The sequence below is a fragment of the Cebus imitator genome, unplaced genomic scaffold (assembly GCF_001604975.1).
Source record: "Cebus imitator isolate Cc_AM_T3 unplaced genomic scaffold, Cebus_imitator-1.0 Scaffold541, whole genome shotgun sequence".
NCBI lineage: Eukaryota > Metazoa > Chordata > Mammalia > Primates > Cebidae > Cebus > Cebus imitator.
The window spans coordinates 488,816-508,826 of record NW_016107856.1 but is presented as its reverse complement, the minus strand read 5'-3'; the positions used below and the strand labels follow the sequence as shown (position 1 = coordinate 508,826).

The 20,011-nt window shown below is 40.8% G+C and overlaps 1 protein-coding gene across 2 annotated transcripts in view; it reads right to left on the bottom strand.

Moving 5' to 3' along the window:
- Window positions 1-20,011, bottom strand: part of SDHC (succinate dehydrogenase complex subunit C) — a 53,201-nt gene that overhangs the window by 20,932 nt on the left and 12,258 nt on the right. For both annotated transcript variants that reach the window (XM_017515146.2, XM_017515147.2), the window contains exons 3-4: window positions 16,895-16,996; window positions 9,859-9,920 (exon numbers count right to left, since the gene is read on the bottom strand). In XM_017515146.2, coding sequence (XP_017370635.1) covers window positions 9,859-9,920; window positions 16,895-16,996 — 164 coding nt within the window. The remainder of the gene's footprint in view (window positions 1-9,858; window positions 9,921-16,894; window positions 16,997-20,011) is intronic.

Here is a 20,011-nt window from a genome sequence, read left to right as displayed (position 1 = left end):
TTTTTTTTTTTTAAACCTAAGAGAGAAAAAAAAGGTAATATCCAAATTTGTGGACAAAAAAAACTGAGGCTTCGAGAGGCGAGTGATGACAAATAACTTTTTCAAGGTAGGTTCTCACGGTTAGTGACAGAGTTAGAACTGAACACAGATCCGTCTCATTCCAAAGTCTGTACTTTTTTCACTTTTTCTACACTCAGTCTGGAATAACCAGAATTTCTAAAGTATAACAGATGACATTTTAGAATCAATAACTAATATCCCATCTCAAGATAGGTCCAGAAGAAAAAAACAGCCATTTTCAAAGCCCATCAATTACTTTATGAATCTATAAGTCTTTTTTGGCTTTTTCTAGAGAATAGGCTACCTGCCTGAACAGCAGGTTTGCCTACAAATTCAGGCATCTCTCAGGAAAGTTCTGATTCTTCCATCTGACCCTGTTTTTATTTTATTTTTATTTATTTTTTATTTTTGAGATAAGGTCTCGCTCTGTCACCCAAGCTAGAGTGCAGTGGCATGATCTCAGCTCACTGCAACCTCTGCCTCCCGGGTTGAAGCAATTCTCATGCTTCAGCCTCCCACGTAGCTCAGATTACAGAAATGTGCCACCTACACCCAGCTAATTTTTTGTATTTTTAGTAGAGATGGGGTTTCACCATGTTGGCCAGGCTGTTCTCAAATTCCTGGTCTTAAGCAATCTACCTGCATTGGCCTCCCAAAGTGTGGGGGTTACAAGCATGAGCCACGGCAGCCCACCTGATTGTTTTTAAAGACTACCCAAAACATTCAGGACCAGAACCATTCTTGTATCCATTCAAGTTAATTGTACAATTCATATACAGATCTATGAATATCTGTATATACTGGCTCAAAGCTTAAAATATATGTTGTTTAGCATCCTTATTCTCTCTTCCTAATCTCATGCTTTTTAATTCTTGAATGTTTTATCTTGTTATTTATGCTTTCCTAGACTCATTCATTATTGCAGCTTCAGTTATCTGCCATTCTCAAACATGTACCTATTTTCAACTAGACTTTTTCTGGCACTGTGACAAATCCTGAGTATTTATTTTATTTTTATTTATTTATTGAGACAGAGTCTCGCTCTGTCACCCAGACTGAAGTACACTGGTGCGATCCTAGCTCACTGCAACCTACACCTCCCAGGTTCAATCAATTCTTCTGCCTCAGCCTCCCGAATAGCTGGGATTACAGCCATGTGCCACCATATCTGGCTTTTTTTTTTTTTTTTACTTTTAGTAGAGATGGGTTTTCACCATGTTGGCCAGGCTGGTCTTAAACTGACCTCAGGTGATCCGCCTGCCTTGGCCTCCCAAACTGTTAGGATTACAGGCATGAGCCACCACACCCAGCCCTGAGTATTTTAATCTTTATGGAACCTATGCAATGGAAGAGTGCTATTAGCACTCTTTCAACCTTTAAAACATTGTAGGCCAGGCACAGTAGCTCATGCCTGTAATCCTAGTACTTTGGGAAGCCGAGGTGGGTGGATCACCTGAAGTCAGGAGTTCAAGACCAGTCTGGCTAACACGGTGAAACCCCATCTCTACTAAAAATACTAAAACTAGCCAGGCATGGTGGCACACACCTGTAGTTCCAGCTACTCGGGAGACTGAGGTGGGAAAATTGCTTGAACCCAGGAGACAGAGGTTGCAGTGAGCCGTGATGGCACCACTGCACTCCAGGCTGGGAGACAGGGCAAGACCCCATCTCAAAAAACCAAACAAACAAAAATTATAAAGTTCCTTTTTAATAAATTCTATTATAAAGTCAAACTAGTGTTAACATGCTTTTTAAAATTTACATATTAATCATAAAATCTCTATAGTTAAAATAAATAACTTATCCTGGATTTATTTAGGCCAGCTCGTCCTGTTACTGGAACAAAAGAGAACATGAACTTTTAATGGCTTTTCATGGTCTACAGCATAGCAGTCAAAGTCCTTTACTGTCTGGCCGACTTTCTAGCCTTATCTCTGTCACTTCTCCCATAAACACCATTCTTAAGAAACAGATCTCATCAAAATTATCCAATGATTCTGGGTGATTTCCAATCCCTATGCCTTTGCATAAAAGTTTCACTGTTGGAATGCCCTCCTCTACCTCCTCTTCACAAACTTTCCTATTCATCCTTCTTTCAAGCTCCCTATCTCCTTCAGCGTGCAGTCAACTCTGTGTCCCGCATTGGTGGATATACAACTAACTGTGGATTGAGAATACTGGGTGGGAGAATGGATGGTTTTATCTGTACTGAATACGTACAGACTTTTTGTTTTCTTGTCATTATTCCACAAACAATATAACTATTTACATAGCATTTACATTGTATTAGGTATTATAAGTAATCTAGAGATGATTCAAAGTCTATAATGTACATAGGATATATGCAAATACCATATTCTTTTATATAAGGGACTTGAGTATCTATAGATTTTGGTATCTGAGGAGGGATCCTGGAACCAATCTCCCAAAGATAATAAGGGATGACAGTATTTGTTGGTCTCTCCTCTGGGGTCTCATAGCTCCTGTTAAAAAGCTATCACAGTGCATTATCAATATTTATTTGTCTTACTCTTTAGATTCCTCTATCCTTGAGAGTAGAGGCTATATATTATCCCTACCTATTTTTTAATGCATAACAGGAGGTTAATTAGAAGGTAGAAAGACACAGCAAAAGAAACAGCCATTAGAGTGAATCGGCAACCAATGGAATGGGAAAAAATTTGTGCAATTTACCCATCTGACAAAGGGCTAATATCCAGAATCTACAAAGAACTGAAACAGATTTACAAGAAAAAAACAAAAAAGCCCATTCAAAAGTGGGCAAAGGATATGAACAGACACTTTACAAAAGAAGACATATATGAGGCCAACAAACATATGAAAAAATGCTCATCATCACTGGTCATTAGAGAAATGCAAATCAAAACTACATTGAGATACCATCTCATGCCAGTTAGAATGCCAATCATTAAAAAATCCAGAGACGACAGGTGCTGGAGAGGATGTGGAGAAATAGGAACACTTTTACACTGCTGGTGGGAGTGTAAATTAGTTCAGCCATTGTGGAAGACAGTGTGGCAATTCCTCAAGGACCTAGAAATAGAAATTCCATTTGACCTAGCAATCCCATTACTGGGTATATATCCAAAGGATTATAAATCATTCTATTATAAGAACGCAAGCACACGAATGTTCCCTGCAGCACTGTTTACAACAGCAAAGACTTGGAACCAACTCAAATGTCCATCGATGATAGACTGGACAGGGAAAATGTGGCATGGGAAAATACACCATGGAATACTATGCAGCCATAAAAAACGATGAGTTCATGTCCTTTCTAGGGACATGGATGAATCTGGAAACCGTTATTCTCAGCAAACCGACACAAGAACAGAAAATCAAACACCACATGTTCTCAGGCATAGGTGGGTGTTGAACAATGAGAACACATGGATACAGGGAGGGAAGCATCACACATTAGGGGAGGGACAGTGGGGGGTGGAGAGTTGGGGAGAGATAACATGGGGAGAAATGCCAGATATAGGTGATGGCGAGGAAGGCAGCAAACCACACTGCCATGTGTGTACCTATGCAACAATCTTACATGTTCTTCGCATGTACCCCAAAACCTAAAATGCAATAAAATATATATTAAAAAAAAAAGAAGGTAGAAAGAATGAATGTGTCTAACTGACGACTATGAGCAAAGTGATTTACATGAGTATACTCATCTAGCAAATAAAGATTTTCTAATCACCTATTGAGTGCTAGAGGGTATGAATTACAAATAAGATAGGTACAGTGTCCACTCTTTGAAGACTTTACAGTCTAATAAAAGACACAAATTTGGCTGGGTGCAGTGGCTCACGCCTGTAGTCCCAGCACTTTGGGAGGCCAAGGTAGGTGGATCACTTTAAGTCAGAAGTTTGAGACCAGCCTGGCCAAATAGTGAAACCCTGTATCTACTAAAAATACAAAAATTAGCTGTGCATGGTGGTGAGCACCTGTAATCCCAGCTACCCAGGAGGCTGAGGCAAGAGAATTGCTTGAACCCAGGAGGCTGAGATTACAGTGAGCCAAGATCGCGCCACTGCACTCCAGCCTGGGCAACAGAGTGAGACTCTGCCTCAAATAAAAAAAAGACAGATTTATAAAATGTTAGCAAACAAAATAATTACATCTTGTGTAATAAAAGCTTTGCAGGACACAACACAGCACAATAAGAACTATGAAGGAATAGTGCTGTAAAACAGAAATAAGGAAGCTCATACTTTAAATATGGTGGTAAGCAAAGTGCTCTCTGAGTTAACAATTTTGCAAAGACATAAAGGATAAGAAAGGCCTAACCAAGCACAGTGCAGCAAGACGTCAGGGTGGGCATTTCAGACTAAAGAAAAAATAACATGCAATGGCTCTCAGGTGGGAAAGAATTTTGCCTGTTCCAATGAATTCAAACATCAGTGTGGCTGGAGCACAGTAGCAAAGGGAGGAATGGCAGGAATTAGTTAGGGATGGGCCAGATCTGGCAGGGCAAAGGCTATGGTGGATATTCGAATTTTAATCTAAGTGCTAAAGTGAATACAGTCATTGGAAGAAACTAAGGAAGGGAGTGACACGATTCCATTTATTTTCAAAAGATTTTTCTTGCTGTTGTGTGAAAAATGGATGAGATGAGGGCCACAAGAATGCAAAGATTACAGTTGCTGGAACTGACTTTATTTCAGGCCAAATGTTTCCATAAAGCAACACCCAGAACATAAAGTTTCTTGAAATCCCATGAATTCTGAAATAGGCATTATTAATATGCCCATTTTATAAGGAATAAACTAAGGTTTAGAGAATCAGGTAATTTGTCTAAGTCATCCATCTGACAAAAACCTGTTCCTTTATAATTTTGATGGAGGGACTATCAGCATTTGAAGAAAACAGTGTAACCACTACTCTATAGAACACCGCTACTCTATTCAATCATGGAATTAGGAGAGAAGGTTTGGGAAAAACAGGACATATGCTGATGAATGCAAGGCCACCATTCAAAGGGGTAAAGAGAGAAAAAATAATTTTTTTTAAAATAGGGTCTTGCTGTGATCAGGAAGGAGTGCAGTGGCACAATCATAGATCACTGCAGCCTCGAATTCCTGGGCAATCCTCCTTACCTCAGCCTCCCTAGTAGCTGAGACTATAGATGCAAGCCACCATTCCAGGTTAATTTTTAAATTTTTTACAGAGATAGGGTCTTGATATGTTACCCAGGATGGGTCTTGAACTCCTGGGCTCAAGCAATCCTCCTGCCTCGGCCTCCTAAAGGAAATACAGATGTAAACCACTGCACCCTGCCTAAATAATTCCTCAGTTGTGAAAAATATCTAATTTTAGCCATGAATGCAAATGAATACATTTTTTATCATTATAGTTGATAAAAGAGTCAATATCCTTTTTTTCATTTAGCGGTGACAAATATACTGAGATAATAAGGGAAACTACAGCTTAATAAATAAACTGCTCTTGTTCTTTCAGTAATTTTTAGGATTAAATCTCTTCATCAATATCACCAAACTGAGCAGAAAGCATCCATCTAGAAATTCCTTAATCAATCTAAAAATTTCTTATTATAAGTAAGCAGAAATAATAGGATTAAATCTGTTCATCAATATCACCAAATTGAGCAGAAAGCATCCATCTAGAAATTCCTTAATCAATCTAAAAAATTCTCATTCTAAGTAAGCAGAAATAAAAGTAATTGGCCAGGTGCGGTGGCTCATGCTTGTAATCCCAGCATTGTGGGAGGCCAAGGTGGGAAGATCACGAGGTCAGGAGTTTGAGACCCGCCTGACCAAATGGGCTGGTCTGTTTGAGACAGTGAAATCCCATCTCTACTAAAAATACAAAATTTAGCTGGGTGCGGTGGCAGGCGCCTGTAATCCCAGCTGCTCAGGAGGCTGAGGCAGGAGAGTCACCTGAACCCGGGACGCAGAGGTTGCAGTGGGATTGTACCACTACACTCCAGCCTAGGCAACAGAGCTAGACTCCTTCTCCATTAAAAAAAAATAAAAAGTGCCGGGCGCGGTGGCTCAAGCCTGTAATCCCAGCACTTTGGGAGGCCGAGGCGGGTGGATCACCAGGTCAAGAGATCGAGACCATCCTGGTCAACATGGTGAAACCCCGTCTCTACTAAAAATACAAAACATTAGCTGGGCATAGTGGTGCGTGCCTATAATCCCAGCTACTCAGGAGGCTGAGGCAGGAGAATTGCCTGAACCCAGGAGGCGGAAGTTGCGGTGAGCCGAGATCGCGCCATTGCACTCCAGCCTGGGTAACATGAGTGAAACTCCGTCTCAAAAATAAATAAATAAATAAAAATAAATAAATAAAAATAAAAAGTAATTATGAATCTACAGTTAGAATGGCCTAATCATGAGATTTACTCTATCACCTCTATCAGTTCAGTGCAAGCAGCTTAAAAACCAGAACTATATATGGATTCCTAACAACATGAATCATCTTTTCTTTTTTTTTTTTGAGATGGAATCTCACTCTGTCGCCCAAGCTGGAGTGTAGTGGCATGATCTCGGCTCACTGCAACCTCTGCCTCTCGGGTTCAAGTGATTCTCCTGCCTCAGCCTCCCAAGCAGCTGGGACTACAGGAGGGAGCCACCACACCCAGCTAAATTTTGTATTTTTAGTAGAGATGGGGTTTCACCATATTGGCCAGGCTGGTCTTGAACTTCTGACCACGTGATCCACCCACCTCAGCCTCCCAAAGTGCTGGGACTACAGGTGTAAGCCACCATGCCTGGCCGATGAATCATCCTTATACCTCAATTCCATCATCCCTTTACCAACCAAAGGAATGAAAGAACAGAAATGACAGCATCAGATCTTAGATAGGAGTCTCTATCCTTATCAACAAAACTATATATATATATGTCTATAAGTAGACATACATAAATATACACACACACGTATGAGATTGCAAATCGCAGAGGCTTAGATTCAGATAATTCCTGCCAATGTCTCATCAGCAGATCCTTAAATACAAGATATACACTAGAGCCAATAGCCCTACTGATGACCACTTCAGTTAAAAACACAGTTTACAGGGCCGGGCGCAGTGGCTCATGCCTATAATCCCAGCATTTTGGGAGGCCGAGTTGGGCAGATCATTTGAGGCTCAGAGTTCGAGACCAGCCTGACCAATATGGTGAAAACCTGTCTCTTAAAAAAAAAACAACAACAACAAAAAACCAATTTACAGAAGCCTAGGAGGGACCCTGAAGGATACTATGAAAAACAGAAACAAGAGCACTTTTACAATACCACCATCACTTCAACAAAGCAAAAGTCAAGAGAAACTCCCTTTTCTACCTCGACAGCTCTATTTGGCACCAAATTTCTGAAGCAAGAGCACACTACATGCTAGGACCTGAAGGCTGCCATCTGCTCTACTCTGTACAAATGGGCCATCTCTTGGCAAGATTATAACGATGCCTGATGTGATGAATAAAACTTAGGCACTGCTCCCAGGCTAAAGTACCAAAAGAGATGAGACAGAGGGGCTCAGACTGAGTTTCACATAAGGTAAAACAGTGGGGCTTCTGTCTCTCAAGTATATAACTTCATACAGATTCTAGGCAAGATATTTTCTCTTATTCCCTAGGATGAGGTTAAACACATAGTAGGGGGCCAGGCATGGTAGATCACGCCTGTAATCCCAGCACTTTGGGAGCTGTGGCAGGCAGATCACCTGAGGTCTGGAGTTTGGAAACCCTGTCTCTATTATAAATACAAAAATTAGCCAGGCATGGTGGGGAGCACCTGTAATCACAGCTACTTGAGAGGCTGAGACAAGAAAATAGCTTAAACCCTGGAAGCTGGTCTCGGGAGGCTGCAGTGAGCCAAGACTGTGCCATTGTACTCCAGCCAGGGCAACAAGAGTGAAACTCTGTCTTAGAAAAAAAAAAAAAAAAGACATACCAGGGAACAATCCACAGAAGAAAAGAGTCTGTACACACAGCAGGGATTTATACACTATTCAAACTCATAAGAACATTTTCCTTTCCCAGCAAGGGTCCTAGGACTGTCAACTTAGAACAGAAGTCTTATTGAATATGTGCTAACTGTTCATTGGAGCATTTCTTTTAGAAAGCACTCCACTACTCTTAGTTTGTATCTGTTCTCCCTGTGGATATAGAAGAGCTAGATCACCTTTCTTTGCTGGGAGACAACACAAGTTCCCCTGATGTCTCAAGGTGACTAATAGAAAACAAACTTAGATTCATCTATGCAGCACTCTAATGTCCGATAATCTCTTCTTGCTCCCACTGAATTGAATAGCTTTCAGCTAAACTACTAATCACATCACACAGAAATACCAGTTGAAATACAATACTAGTTAGGTAGTTATTATAGTTGGTATGCAGGGGACCAAAACAAGATACTTCTAGAGCCAAAAACTATGATCATACACTGAATAGAAATTTAGGACAGAAATATATAAAACGTATTAACAAAAAAGAGAGTGGTATTCATTTTGTATTCACTAAATATTTATTAAATTATCTACTGCATTCTAGGTACCATACTAGATGATTAAAAATACAGACAGATGCCATCTAAGCTTCAGGGAACAGGCAATCCAGTAAGGAAGAATGACAATGAACAAGTAAATTACAACTAAGATGACTGTTATGAAAGAAAAACTAGAATGCTTTGAGAGTGTATATCTAGGGAACATAATCTAGTTTCTGTTTCTGTTTTTGGTGGGTATAGGAGAACAAAGTATGCTATAAGGCTAGATAAAGGAAGGCTAAAAAAGTAAAAATATGTTATATGCATATTCTTGTGAGAAAATAAACACATAAAAATAAAAAAGCAAAAATGTCTGTTTCCAGCAACAGCCAGAGAAAATTTTTAACTCTACCTGACCTCTTGAAAAGTATATCCCTACTGTGATAAGATACATCAGATCCCAGAAACCTGATTGTAATCTGCACTCCACATAATAAACCTTCCTACCTAAAAAGGATGTACTAATTATCTAAGACCAGTATACAATTCACTCTGTAGCTCCATTTCATATTATATAAATGAATAAATAGACATTTTGGTCTGTGAAACAAGATTTCATGAGATTGGTAAGCTAGTCTTTGGGGACTGATCAAGTCTAGGTGATAAGAATGGGTGCTAAAACTGAGTTTCTGAAGAATAAGGTTGATGATTCATCTTGTACTATGTTTCATCAATGATCAGTCAGCCATCCCATCTCTATTACATTTCTCTGCTCTCTATAATTTCAATAAATATGATATTAGGAAGTGCTGGGGAATGGGTTAAAAATTTGCTAAGAAAATAATCTGGGCAGGGCATGGTGGCTCACGCCAGTAATCCCAGCACTTTGGGAGTTTGAGGAGGGTGGATCACGAGGTCAGGAGATCAAGATCATCCTGGCTAACACGGTGAAATCCCATCTCTACTAAAAATACAAAAAATTAGCCAGGTGTGGTGGCACACTCCTGTAGTCCCAGCTACTCAGGAGGCTGAGGCAGGAGAATTGCTTAAACTGGGAGGTGGAGGTTGCAGTGAGCCGAGATCAAGCCACTGCACTCCAGCCTAGGCGACAGAACAACTGTCTCAAAAAAAAAAAGAAAGAAAAAATCTGAGCACAGTGCAACTCATAATTAATTGTTAAGGGGATGAATGAACAATAAACTTAAAAGAGACTTATTGTTTCCTCTAAATCAAGCTGCAGAGCTGCAAAGGAGGCAGTGACTAAGGCCACTGAAACAGCCAAGATTTTCAAAGAAGCAAATGTGTGTGTGTAAAAACACATATACATACCTGCACTCAAAGCAATACCAGTGCCACGGTGGCAGATGGACATCGCCATGGGAAGAGACCAACTGTAAAACACACAAAGACAATTTTTAAAAGGAAAAGATAGAAAAGAAATAAATAAAAACAAAATAAAATAAAAAATAAATAGAAAGGCAAAGATGACACCACAGTAAAGTTCATCTTGGCAAAAATATAAACTAATTCTGAAATAGGTGCTGTTTTCGTTTTTTCTTTTTCCTTTTTTTTTTTGAGACAGAGTCTTGCTCTGTCACGCAGGCTGGAATGCGGCAGCCCGATCTTGGTTCACTGCAACCTCCACCTCCCCTTCCAGTTTCAAGCAATTCCCCTGAATAGGCAATATTTTCTAAAAACAAAAACAAACAAAAAAAAAACCCAGCTTTCAAATTTCTGTGTTTTCACTTTTTTTTCTTCCCCACAGACGGAGTCTTGTTTTGTCACCCAGGCTGGAGTGCTGTGGTGCAATCTCAGCTCACTGCAACCTGTGCTTCCTGGGTTCAAGAGATTCTCCAGTCTCAGCCTCCTGAGTAGCTGGTATTACATCCACTCACCACCACATCTGGCTAATTTTTGTATTTTTAGTAAAGACAGAGTTTCACCATCTAGGCCAGGCTGGTCTTGAACTCCTGACCTCGTAATCTGCCCACCTCAGCCTCCCAAAGTGCTGGGATTACAGGCATGAGCCACCGTGCCCAGCCATGTTTCCACTTTTTACTTTAAAAATACAAACCTGGGCCAGGCACGGTGGCTCACACCTATAATCCCAGCACTTTGAGAGGCTGAGGCAGGGGGATCACCTGAGGTCAGGAGTTTGAGATCAGTCTGAACAACATGAAGAAATCCCATCTCAACTAAAAACACAAAATTAGCCCGGCATGGTGGCACACTCTTATAATCCCAACTACTCAGGAGGCTGAGGTAGGAGAATCACTTGAACCCAGGAGGTGGAGATTGCAGTGAGCTAAGATTGCACCACTGCACTCCAGACTGGAAAACAAGAGCAAAACTCCATCTCAAAAAATAAAATAAAATGATATTGGGAGTTTAGGTCAGCCTGACCAACATACAGAAACCCCATCTCTACTAAAAACACAAAATTAGCTGGGCATGGTGGCACATGCCTGTTATCCTAGCTACTTGGGAGGCTGAGGCAGGAGAAATGCTTGAACCCAGGAGGTGGACGTTGCAGTAAACCGAGATTGTGCCACTGCACTCCAGCCTGGGCAACAGAGTAAGACTCTGTCTCAAAAAAAGAAAATGCTACAATAAATTACCTATCTCAAATTTTTATATCCAGTCTTCGGGATTTGGTATATATTTCTTAATCCACAGTAGTTGTGAAATACTTTTTGTCATCAAACCCCTTTTTAAATCATGCATCATCAACTTTCCACAGAAGGACAACCAACATTGTTATTCTAGACCTAGTTCTCACGCTCAAGAGAGAACTGGTGGGTAAAATGAAAGAACAAGAATTTCTGTAGAAAGTTAACACTCATCTTGGCATGTTAGCTTAGACAAATACCAAACATAATCAAACCATATATTAAACATTCTAAAGAGAAATGAGGAGGTTAAAAAAGATCTCAAAAAATTCTACCTACATAATGAAAATGGTCACAGTAAGAAAGGAGTATTCCCAAATAAATTAAAAATATTAATACTAGCTAGATACCACTCTGATCAACTCAGATTTAACAACAGAAATACAAAAGGTGGAAGAGCCACATAACCAAGGGCAGAGAACAATGGGGTGATTTGGCAAGAAGAATCAGGAGACTGAAACCCAGAATGAGCTGAGGCTTGCAAAAATCTGAAGGACAACAAAAAGGAGCTTTTAAAATTGTATTCTGAGACAGTGAGCCTCCTAACTGGGATGAGCAATTTTATGCTAATTGATGACAGAGTGTGAAACAGATTGCACAACTATTTTATCTGTCAAAGAGAATGATTATCAGCATGAAAAAGACTGAAGAAATATTGATTTGAAAGACTTGAAACCCTAAAGAGGTGAGAAAATTAGAAGATTCCAAACACACTTGGGGCTCTGGGACCAGATGAATCAAATCCCATGACTGAAAGAGCTAATAGAAGAAACATATGCACTGTTTTGGAAATCTTTCAGAAATACTGATATAGAAAATGGGAGTGATGTAATATGAAACTGCTGAATTCAAATGTTACCCTAATTTTCAAAAACAGTTAAAATCATAGCCTGGTTAGCCCAGTAATGACAAGGTAAAAGATTTTGTTGTCTAAAAATAACCACATTATTTCCAGTCCCTCATGATCTTCCAGAATCTTGTCATTTCTCATCAAGCAAGTTATTTAGCCTCTACCCTTGAACCTGGGCAGGAAATGATGCTCAACTGCTTCAAAAGATAGAATGCAGCAGAAGCGATGCTGCGTGACTTACAAATTCTCGTTCCTCCCTCATCCTGTGTGGAAACCCAAAGCAGCTTACACAGATATCATGTGAAAAGGCCTATGCAGAGAGAAAATAAGGGCCCTATCCAACAGCCAGAATCAACCCAAGACACGTGAATGATTGGATCTTCAGATTAATTCAGCCCCTAGCCTTTGTGTTTTCCAGCTGAGGTCTCAGGCATCATGGAGCAAAGATAAGTCTTCTTCACTAGTCCCTTATGAACATTCTACATCTTGATTACAGAAAATCAAGATTGTGGCCAGGCACAGTGGCTCACGCCTGTAATCCTAGCACTTTGGGAGGCCACGGTGGGCAGATTGCCTGAGCTCAGGAGTTTGAGACCAGCCTGGGCAATAGGGCAAAAAACAAACAAACAAAACAAACAAACAAACAAACAAAACAAAACAAAAAAAACCACCCTGTCTCTATAAAAAATACAAGAATTACCCAGATATGGTGGCATGCACCTGTAGTCCCAGCTACTTGGGGGCGCTGAGGCCGCAGGATTGCCTAAGCCCGGGAGGCGGAGGCTACAGCAAGCAGTGATCCTGCCACTGTACTCCAGCCTGAGTGACAGAGGGAGACCCTGACTGAAAAGCAAAAAATAACAACAAAAAAACACCTCCAGAAAAGTGAAAACATTTCTCCAATGGCCAAGACTGCCAATGGCCAATAAGTACATGAAAAGATATTTAACATCACTAACCATTTACTTCCAAGCCTCTCAAAAAATCCAAAAAGTGGTTAATAGAAAATATGATTTCAGATATCTCAGATATCTTTCCCTGACAAGCCACTCTGGAAATAGCCCCATGTTCCCGGCTGCTTTCCCCTCACCAACCCCAAGTATGTCTGGAGTTACATAAAAAAAGCAAACAAGGTGGTGAAAGAATCACCTCACCAACCTACAGCCATTCTTTATATGGCCTGTGAAAAAAGGCCAGGGCTTTAAATATAGATTCAGAATAATTTGGGAAGCTCTTTTTCATTATAATTCTTCCCCAAAACTTTTATCTCTTAAAAAATAAGATTCACCATTAAACAGGAAGAAATGAGATCACTTATTAGTCTCCTTCTGCTTTAGTGGCATGACCAGTTTCTACAAACAGGATTATTCCTGGAATCTGGCTTGGAAAAAAACTTAAGGGTTATGGTATTTGTGGAGGTGGTTAAAAAATGGCCAGCCTCACTGGCAGAAACCCAAGAGAGTAGCAGAACTCAAGATGCTTTGCTGGGTTAGCCTAAAAAGGAAAAAAAAAGCAAATTTACAGGGACTTATTTCAAAGACATCAGCAAAAAACAGCTATCAATGCCACTTTTGGAGATAAACAGAGATGTGTACATATGCATGTATGATGTATGTATGTATATACTTATATACATACACATGTGGTGTTTGTATGACAGAGAATGCATACATATATATGCTACCTCTATCCACAGGGAGCCTAGAAGCAATGACATACCAGTAGCAATGAGCACATCTAGCACCCAGATACTGACTTCACAAGAGTCATTTTGAAGAACTCCTATTGGCCAGGTCTGGGACAATTTGAACACCAAAATAAATAATAACAGGGGCCTTGGCCTGGTAGCTCACGCCTGTAATCCCGGCACTTTGGGGGGCAAAGGCGGGAGGATCATGAGGTCAGGAGGTAGAGACCAGGCAGGCCAACATGGTAAAACCCAATCTCTACTAAAAATACAAAAATTAGCCAGATGTGGTGGCACATGCCTGTAATCCCAGCTACTCAGGAGACTGAGGAAGAAGAATCACTTGAACCCAGGAAGCAGAGGTTGCAGTGAGCTGAGATTGCACCACTGCACACCAGCCTGGGCAACAAAAATAAATAAATACAGACACAGTATAATCCTTTGGGCAAAATAATGCTTAAGTCCCTATTATCCTTGAGTCCATACTGATATAGAAAGTAAGCATTACCCTATCATAACAAATAAATCTAGAAAATATTATATAAAATTAATAACAACACATTTGGCAACTATCTCGGTAATAAATGATTTAGGCAAGTACCTCCAACAGATATTGATGAGTAAATATCTGATGAGAAAGAATATTTAGTTTCAAAGTATCTCCCCCACCAAAATATGTATTAATTAATAAATACAGCATCCTTATTCAATAACTTTACGGTAGAGAAATCTAGCAGACACATCTTAAACAGTGACAAAAGTTAACATCATCAATAACGGGATAAATCATCAGCACCTGCCTCCTGATACAATGTACACAAAGAACTATAGCATTACTGCAGGGGTATTCCTGCCAAAAATGCATAAATCATAAAACAGCAAATAGCCAGGTGCTGTGGCTCACACCTGTAATCCCACTTTGGGAGGCTGAGACATGCAGATCACCTGAGGTCAGGAGTTGGAGACCAGTCTGACCAACACGGTGAAACCTCGTCTGTGCTAAAAATACAAAATTAGCTGGGCATGGTGGTGCATGCCTGTAATCCCAGCTACTCGGGAGGCTGAGGCAGGAGAATTGCTTGAACCCAGGAGGCAGAGACTGCAATGAGCCAAGATCTTGCCATTGCACTCCAGCCTGGGCAACAAGAACAAATCTTCGCCTCAAAAAAAAACAAAAAACACCAAATAAACCCAAATAGAGGAACATTCTAAAAATGTCTAGGTCATAACAAATAAGGAAAGACTAAAAATGTCTTCCATACTGTAGGAGATTAAAGAAACATGACAACTAAACATAATATATAATTCTAGGTTCAATCTTAGGCCTATAAAGGTCATTCATGGAGTGGCAAAATTTGAATGGGACCTAAGGTTTAGACAGTAACACTGGATCAATGTTAATTTTCTAATTAACATAGTGATGGTTATACTTTGGAGATTGTCTTGCAATTGAGGAAACACACACCCAAGCATTAAGAAGTTGTAGTAGGCAGGATAATGGCCTCCTTAAAGATGTCCATATTCTAATCCCTAGAACCTATGAATATGTTACCCTTTCTGGCAAAGGGGAATTAAGGTTGCAGATGAAATTAAAGTTGCTAATAAGACAACCTTAAGATAAAGAGACTAGGCTGTGTGCAATGGCTCACACCTGTAATCCCAGAAATTTGGGAGGGCAAAGTGGGAGGACAGCTTCATCCTAGGAGTTCAAAGTCAGCCTAAGCAACATGGCCAAACTCCATTTCTAGGAAATATTTAAAAATGAGTCAGGCACGGTGGTGCATGCCTGTAGTCCCAGCTACTCAGGAGGCTGAGGCAGGAGAATTGCTTGAACCCGGGAGGGGGAGGTTGTGGTGAGCCGAGATCGCGCCATTGCACTCCAGCCTGGGCAACAGAGTGAGACTTTGTCTCAAAAAAAAAAAGCGGGTTCTAACTTAAGAATGAAAAAAAAGAAAAAAAAGCAGTGGGGCCGGTGGGAGGGAGGCAGAGAGTAAAAATTTTAGGCTTTGCAGGCCAAGTGGCAAAGTGAGTGACTCCGTCTCAAAAAAAAAAAAAAAAATTGTAGAAAACCTGTGCATTTCAGCCTGGGCAACAAAGCGAGACCCTGTCTCAAAAACAAAACAACATAGACTATCCTAGATTATTAGGACGGGCCCAGTGTAATCATAAAGGTCTTTAACAGCAGAAGAGAGAAAAGAGAAAAAAGAAAAGCAGAAGAGGCTCACAGAAGAAAGGATTCAAAGAAGAAATGTGATGACGGAAGCAGGGTCAACTGTTGTGACTGAAGAATTCAATTTAGCATTGCTGGTTCTGAAGATGGAGGAAGGAGGACACACGCCAAGGAATTCAGATAGCCTCTGGAGGCTAGAAAAGGCAAGGAAACGCATTCTTCCCTAGGGCCTCCAGAAGGAAACAGGGCCCTGCAAACACCTGGATTTCAGTCCAGGAAGATTTTGTCAGACTTCTGACCCACAGAACTGTAATAAATTTGTGTTAAGTCACTAAGTTTGCAATAATTTGTTATGGCAGTAAACAGAAAACTAGTATAGATTGTAGTGACTGAAAGCGGAGTGCAGCTGTTAACGACTACCCAAAAATGCTGAAGTGCCTTTGAAATTGGGCAGTGGAAGGGATTAAAATAATTTTTAGAACCATAATTTTTAAAAAGCCCAAATTGCCTTGAACAGATGTTAGTAGAAATATGGATGTTGCGTTGGTGAGGATATGGATAAACTGGAACCCTTATACACTGCTAGTGGAAATGTACAATGGTGCATTTCTATTGTATTTTTAGTAGAGATGGGTTTTCACTATGTTGACCAGGATGGTCTTAATCTTATGACCTCACGATCCACCGGCCTCGGCCTCCCAAAGTGCTGGGATTACAGGCATGAGCCACCACACCCGGCCCAGAATTTTCTTAATGGTAGTTTTGCAGGATAAATTACCTTTCTAATGCTAGAAGATAGAATTTAGTCATCTCCATATAAAAAAGGCCTAAGATAATCCTTATGTTATCTCCCTTTACCCTGAAGGGTTCACCTTACCTACATAGCTGTATTTTAGTTGAGCAAAAGTGAGGGAAGTATCAGGTAGGCTAAAGATCAACCTTAAGAACTCACCCACTACCTCTAGATTCTCTGGCTCCAGAGTCCTTACCTGTAGATAGTGATGTGGGGAGATAAGGGACGGTTGGACCCTGTGTTCTTATTCCAGAACCGCTCCATCTCTTCTTTGGCTGTGGTTCCCAAAGGAGCAGCACTAAAATAAAACCAGAAAGTTTCAAAAGAACTAAAAGTAAGCTTGGTTTAATATTTTGCATAACTTTTTGTTAAGTTAATATTTTGCAATACAGGCCAGGCACGGTAGCTCATGCCTGTAATCCCAGCACTTTTGGAGGCTAAGGTAGGCGTATCACCTGAGGTCGGGGGCTCAAGACCAGCCTGACCAACATAGAGAAACCCTGTCTCCATTAAAAATACAAAATTAGCTGGGTGTGGCAGCAGGCGCCTGTAATCTCAGCTACTCTGGAGGCAGAGGCAGGAGAATTGCTTGAGCCCAGCAGGCAGAGGTTGCAGTGAGCCAAGATTGTACCATTGCACTCCAACCTGGGCAACAAGAGCAAAATTGTCTCAAAAAAAAATTGCAATACCTTTTTAGAAAAGGTTTTATTAGGGAAGCAGGAGCCTAGAAGAGCCAGAGTGACACTATTTTAAAATTGACTCCATCTTGCTACAGCAATAGAAAACAGAAAATAATAAAAATAAAATCAACTCCATCTTAAAACTAGCAAGGCAGATTCCTTGCCAGTCACAACCCACAGTCCTAAGATGTTTACAGATAAGGAAGCAACTTGGTAATACCTGCAAAGACAAACTCCAACAACAGAAAGTCCAGATGTCCCAATACCCATAACAACATATGCTTTCAAAATAATTATTATTATGCTTTGATGTCCTTACACACTAAAATGTCAAGGATAGTTTTCTTTAAATCAATAGAATAATAAATTTTGTCATGCTGTCTGCACCTCCGCATGTAAGCACAGCTTGGTTTGGTCTTTACATAGACAAGACCTCTATATAAGGAACACTTAGACCAGGCATAGTGGCTCAAGCCTATACTCCCAGCGCTTTGGGAGGCTAAGGTGGTCAGATAACTTGAGCCTAGAAGTTTGAGACCAGCCTGGGCAACATGGCAAAACCCCATCTCCACAAAAAATGTAAAGAAAATTAAGCCAAGCATGATGGTCCAAGCCTACAGTCCCACCTATTTGGGAGGCTGAGGTGAGAGGATATCCTGAGCCCAGGGAGGTAGAGGCTGCAGTGAGCTGTGATTGCATGATGGTGCTCCAGCCTCGGCAACAAAGCAACATTCTATCTCAAAATATTTTGAAAAAATTAAAAATCAAAAAAATAAAGATTTAAAGACATAGAAAAAAATATATAAAACAAAAAAGAAGAAAAAAAGAAACTTAAAGAAAGCACGTTCCTCCATTTGTTTCCTTAGGACATCCTACTATATAATGGAGTAGTTTCTAATAAACTTGCTTCTTTCATTGCGCTTTGCTACTCACCTTGAATTCCTTCCTACATGAGATCCAAGACCCCTTTTCCAGTAACAGTATGGGGGGCTAGACAAATCCACAGTATTGGGAAAACATGTTCCTCCACTTACCTTATTTTTATACCAAGCTTAATTCAGTTAATAACTTCAATCATCTGATGAGGTCATATCAGACGATAACTGATTTCTTTTTTTTTTTTTTTTAAGAAGGATTCTTGCTCTGTCGCCAGGCCAGAGTTCAGTGGCACAATCTCAGCTAACTGCGACCTTCGCATCCCAGATTCAAGCAATTCTCCTACCTCAGCTTCCCAAGTAGCTGGGACTACAGGCGTGTACCACCATGCCTAGCTAATTTTTGTATTTTTAGTAGAGATGGGGCCAAGATGGTCTTGATCTCCTGACCTCGTGATCCGCCAACCTCGGCCTCCCGAAGTGCTGGGATTACAGGCATGAGCCACCACACCCAGCCAATAACTCTGCTTTCTAATCCCACCCAATACATAGGTCTGGCAGTGAAAGCGCAACTTCCTGTTGGGTGGCAGGGCAAGTGTATTTTTAAAATATTCACATAAATGGGTTATGCTTTTCCAAGGCCAGAGTTTTAACTCATACATTACCATCTGCTTTCATCTGGCTTTTCAAGATTCCCTTTCAGGTTCTCAAAAATCAAGAACTAGATTCAGCTCGGTACCACAATAGTTTCTTGGTTTCTTTTGTCACTGGGCTAGGTTGAAACCAACTATTAACCAGCTATGCTCAGGCCAGGTGTGGTGGCTCATGCCTGTAATCCTAGCACTTTGAGAGGCCGAGGCAGGAGGATCCCTTGAGCCCAGGAGTTCGAGACCATCCTGGGCAACACAGGGAGACCCTGTCTCTGTAAATAAATAAATAAGAAATAGCTATCCTCAACAATTTATTAGGCTGAGCATGGTGACATGCTTATAATCCTAGCACTTTCGGAGGCTGAGGTGGGTGGATCACTTGAGCCCAGGAGTTCAAGACCAGCTTGGGCAACATGGTAAAACCCCTTCTCTACAAAAAACACAAAAACTAGCTGGGCATGGTGGTGTGCACCTATAGTTCAGCTGCTCAGGAGGCTGAGATGGGAGGATCACCTGAGCCCAGGGGGATTGAGGATGTGGTGAGCCATGATCATGTCACGGCACTTCAGCTGGGTGACAGACTGAGATCCTGTCTCAGAAAAAAAAAATCTATTATGTGCCTATATTAAACATGATTCCATTCCTTCAAGAAAATATCTGTCTAGAGATTATCTATTAATTACAAAAGGAAGTAACAGTAACTTTACAATAGAAAAATCCTAGCAGACATTTGTTATCCAAATGATCAAAGTTAAAAATTAGGCCGAGTGCAGTGGCTCACACCTGTAATTCCTAGAAGTTTGGGAGGCCAAGGCAAGAGGATCACTTGAGGCTAGGAGTTTAAGACCAGTCTGGGCAACACAGTGAGACCCCCATCTCTAATTTAAAAGAAGAAAGAAAGCCAGGCACAGTGGCTCACGACTATAATCTTAGCACTTTGGGAGGCCTAGGCAGGCAGATCGCCTGAGCTCAGGAGTTTGAGACCAGCCTAGCCAAAATGGCGAATTCCCACCTCTACCAAAATTACAAAAAATTAGCCAGGTGTGGTGGTGAGCTCCTGTGGTCCCAGCTACTCAGGAGGCTGAGGTGGAAGGATCCCCTGAACCTG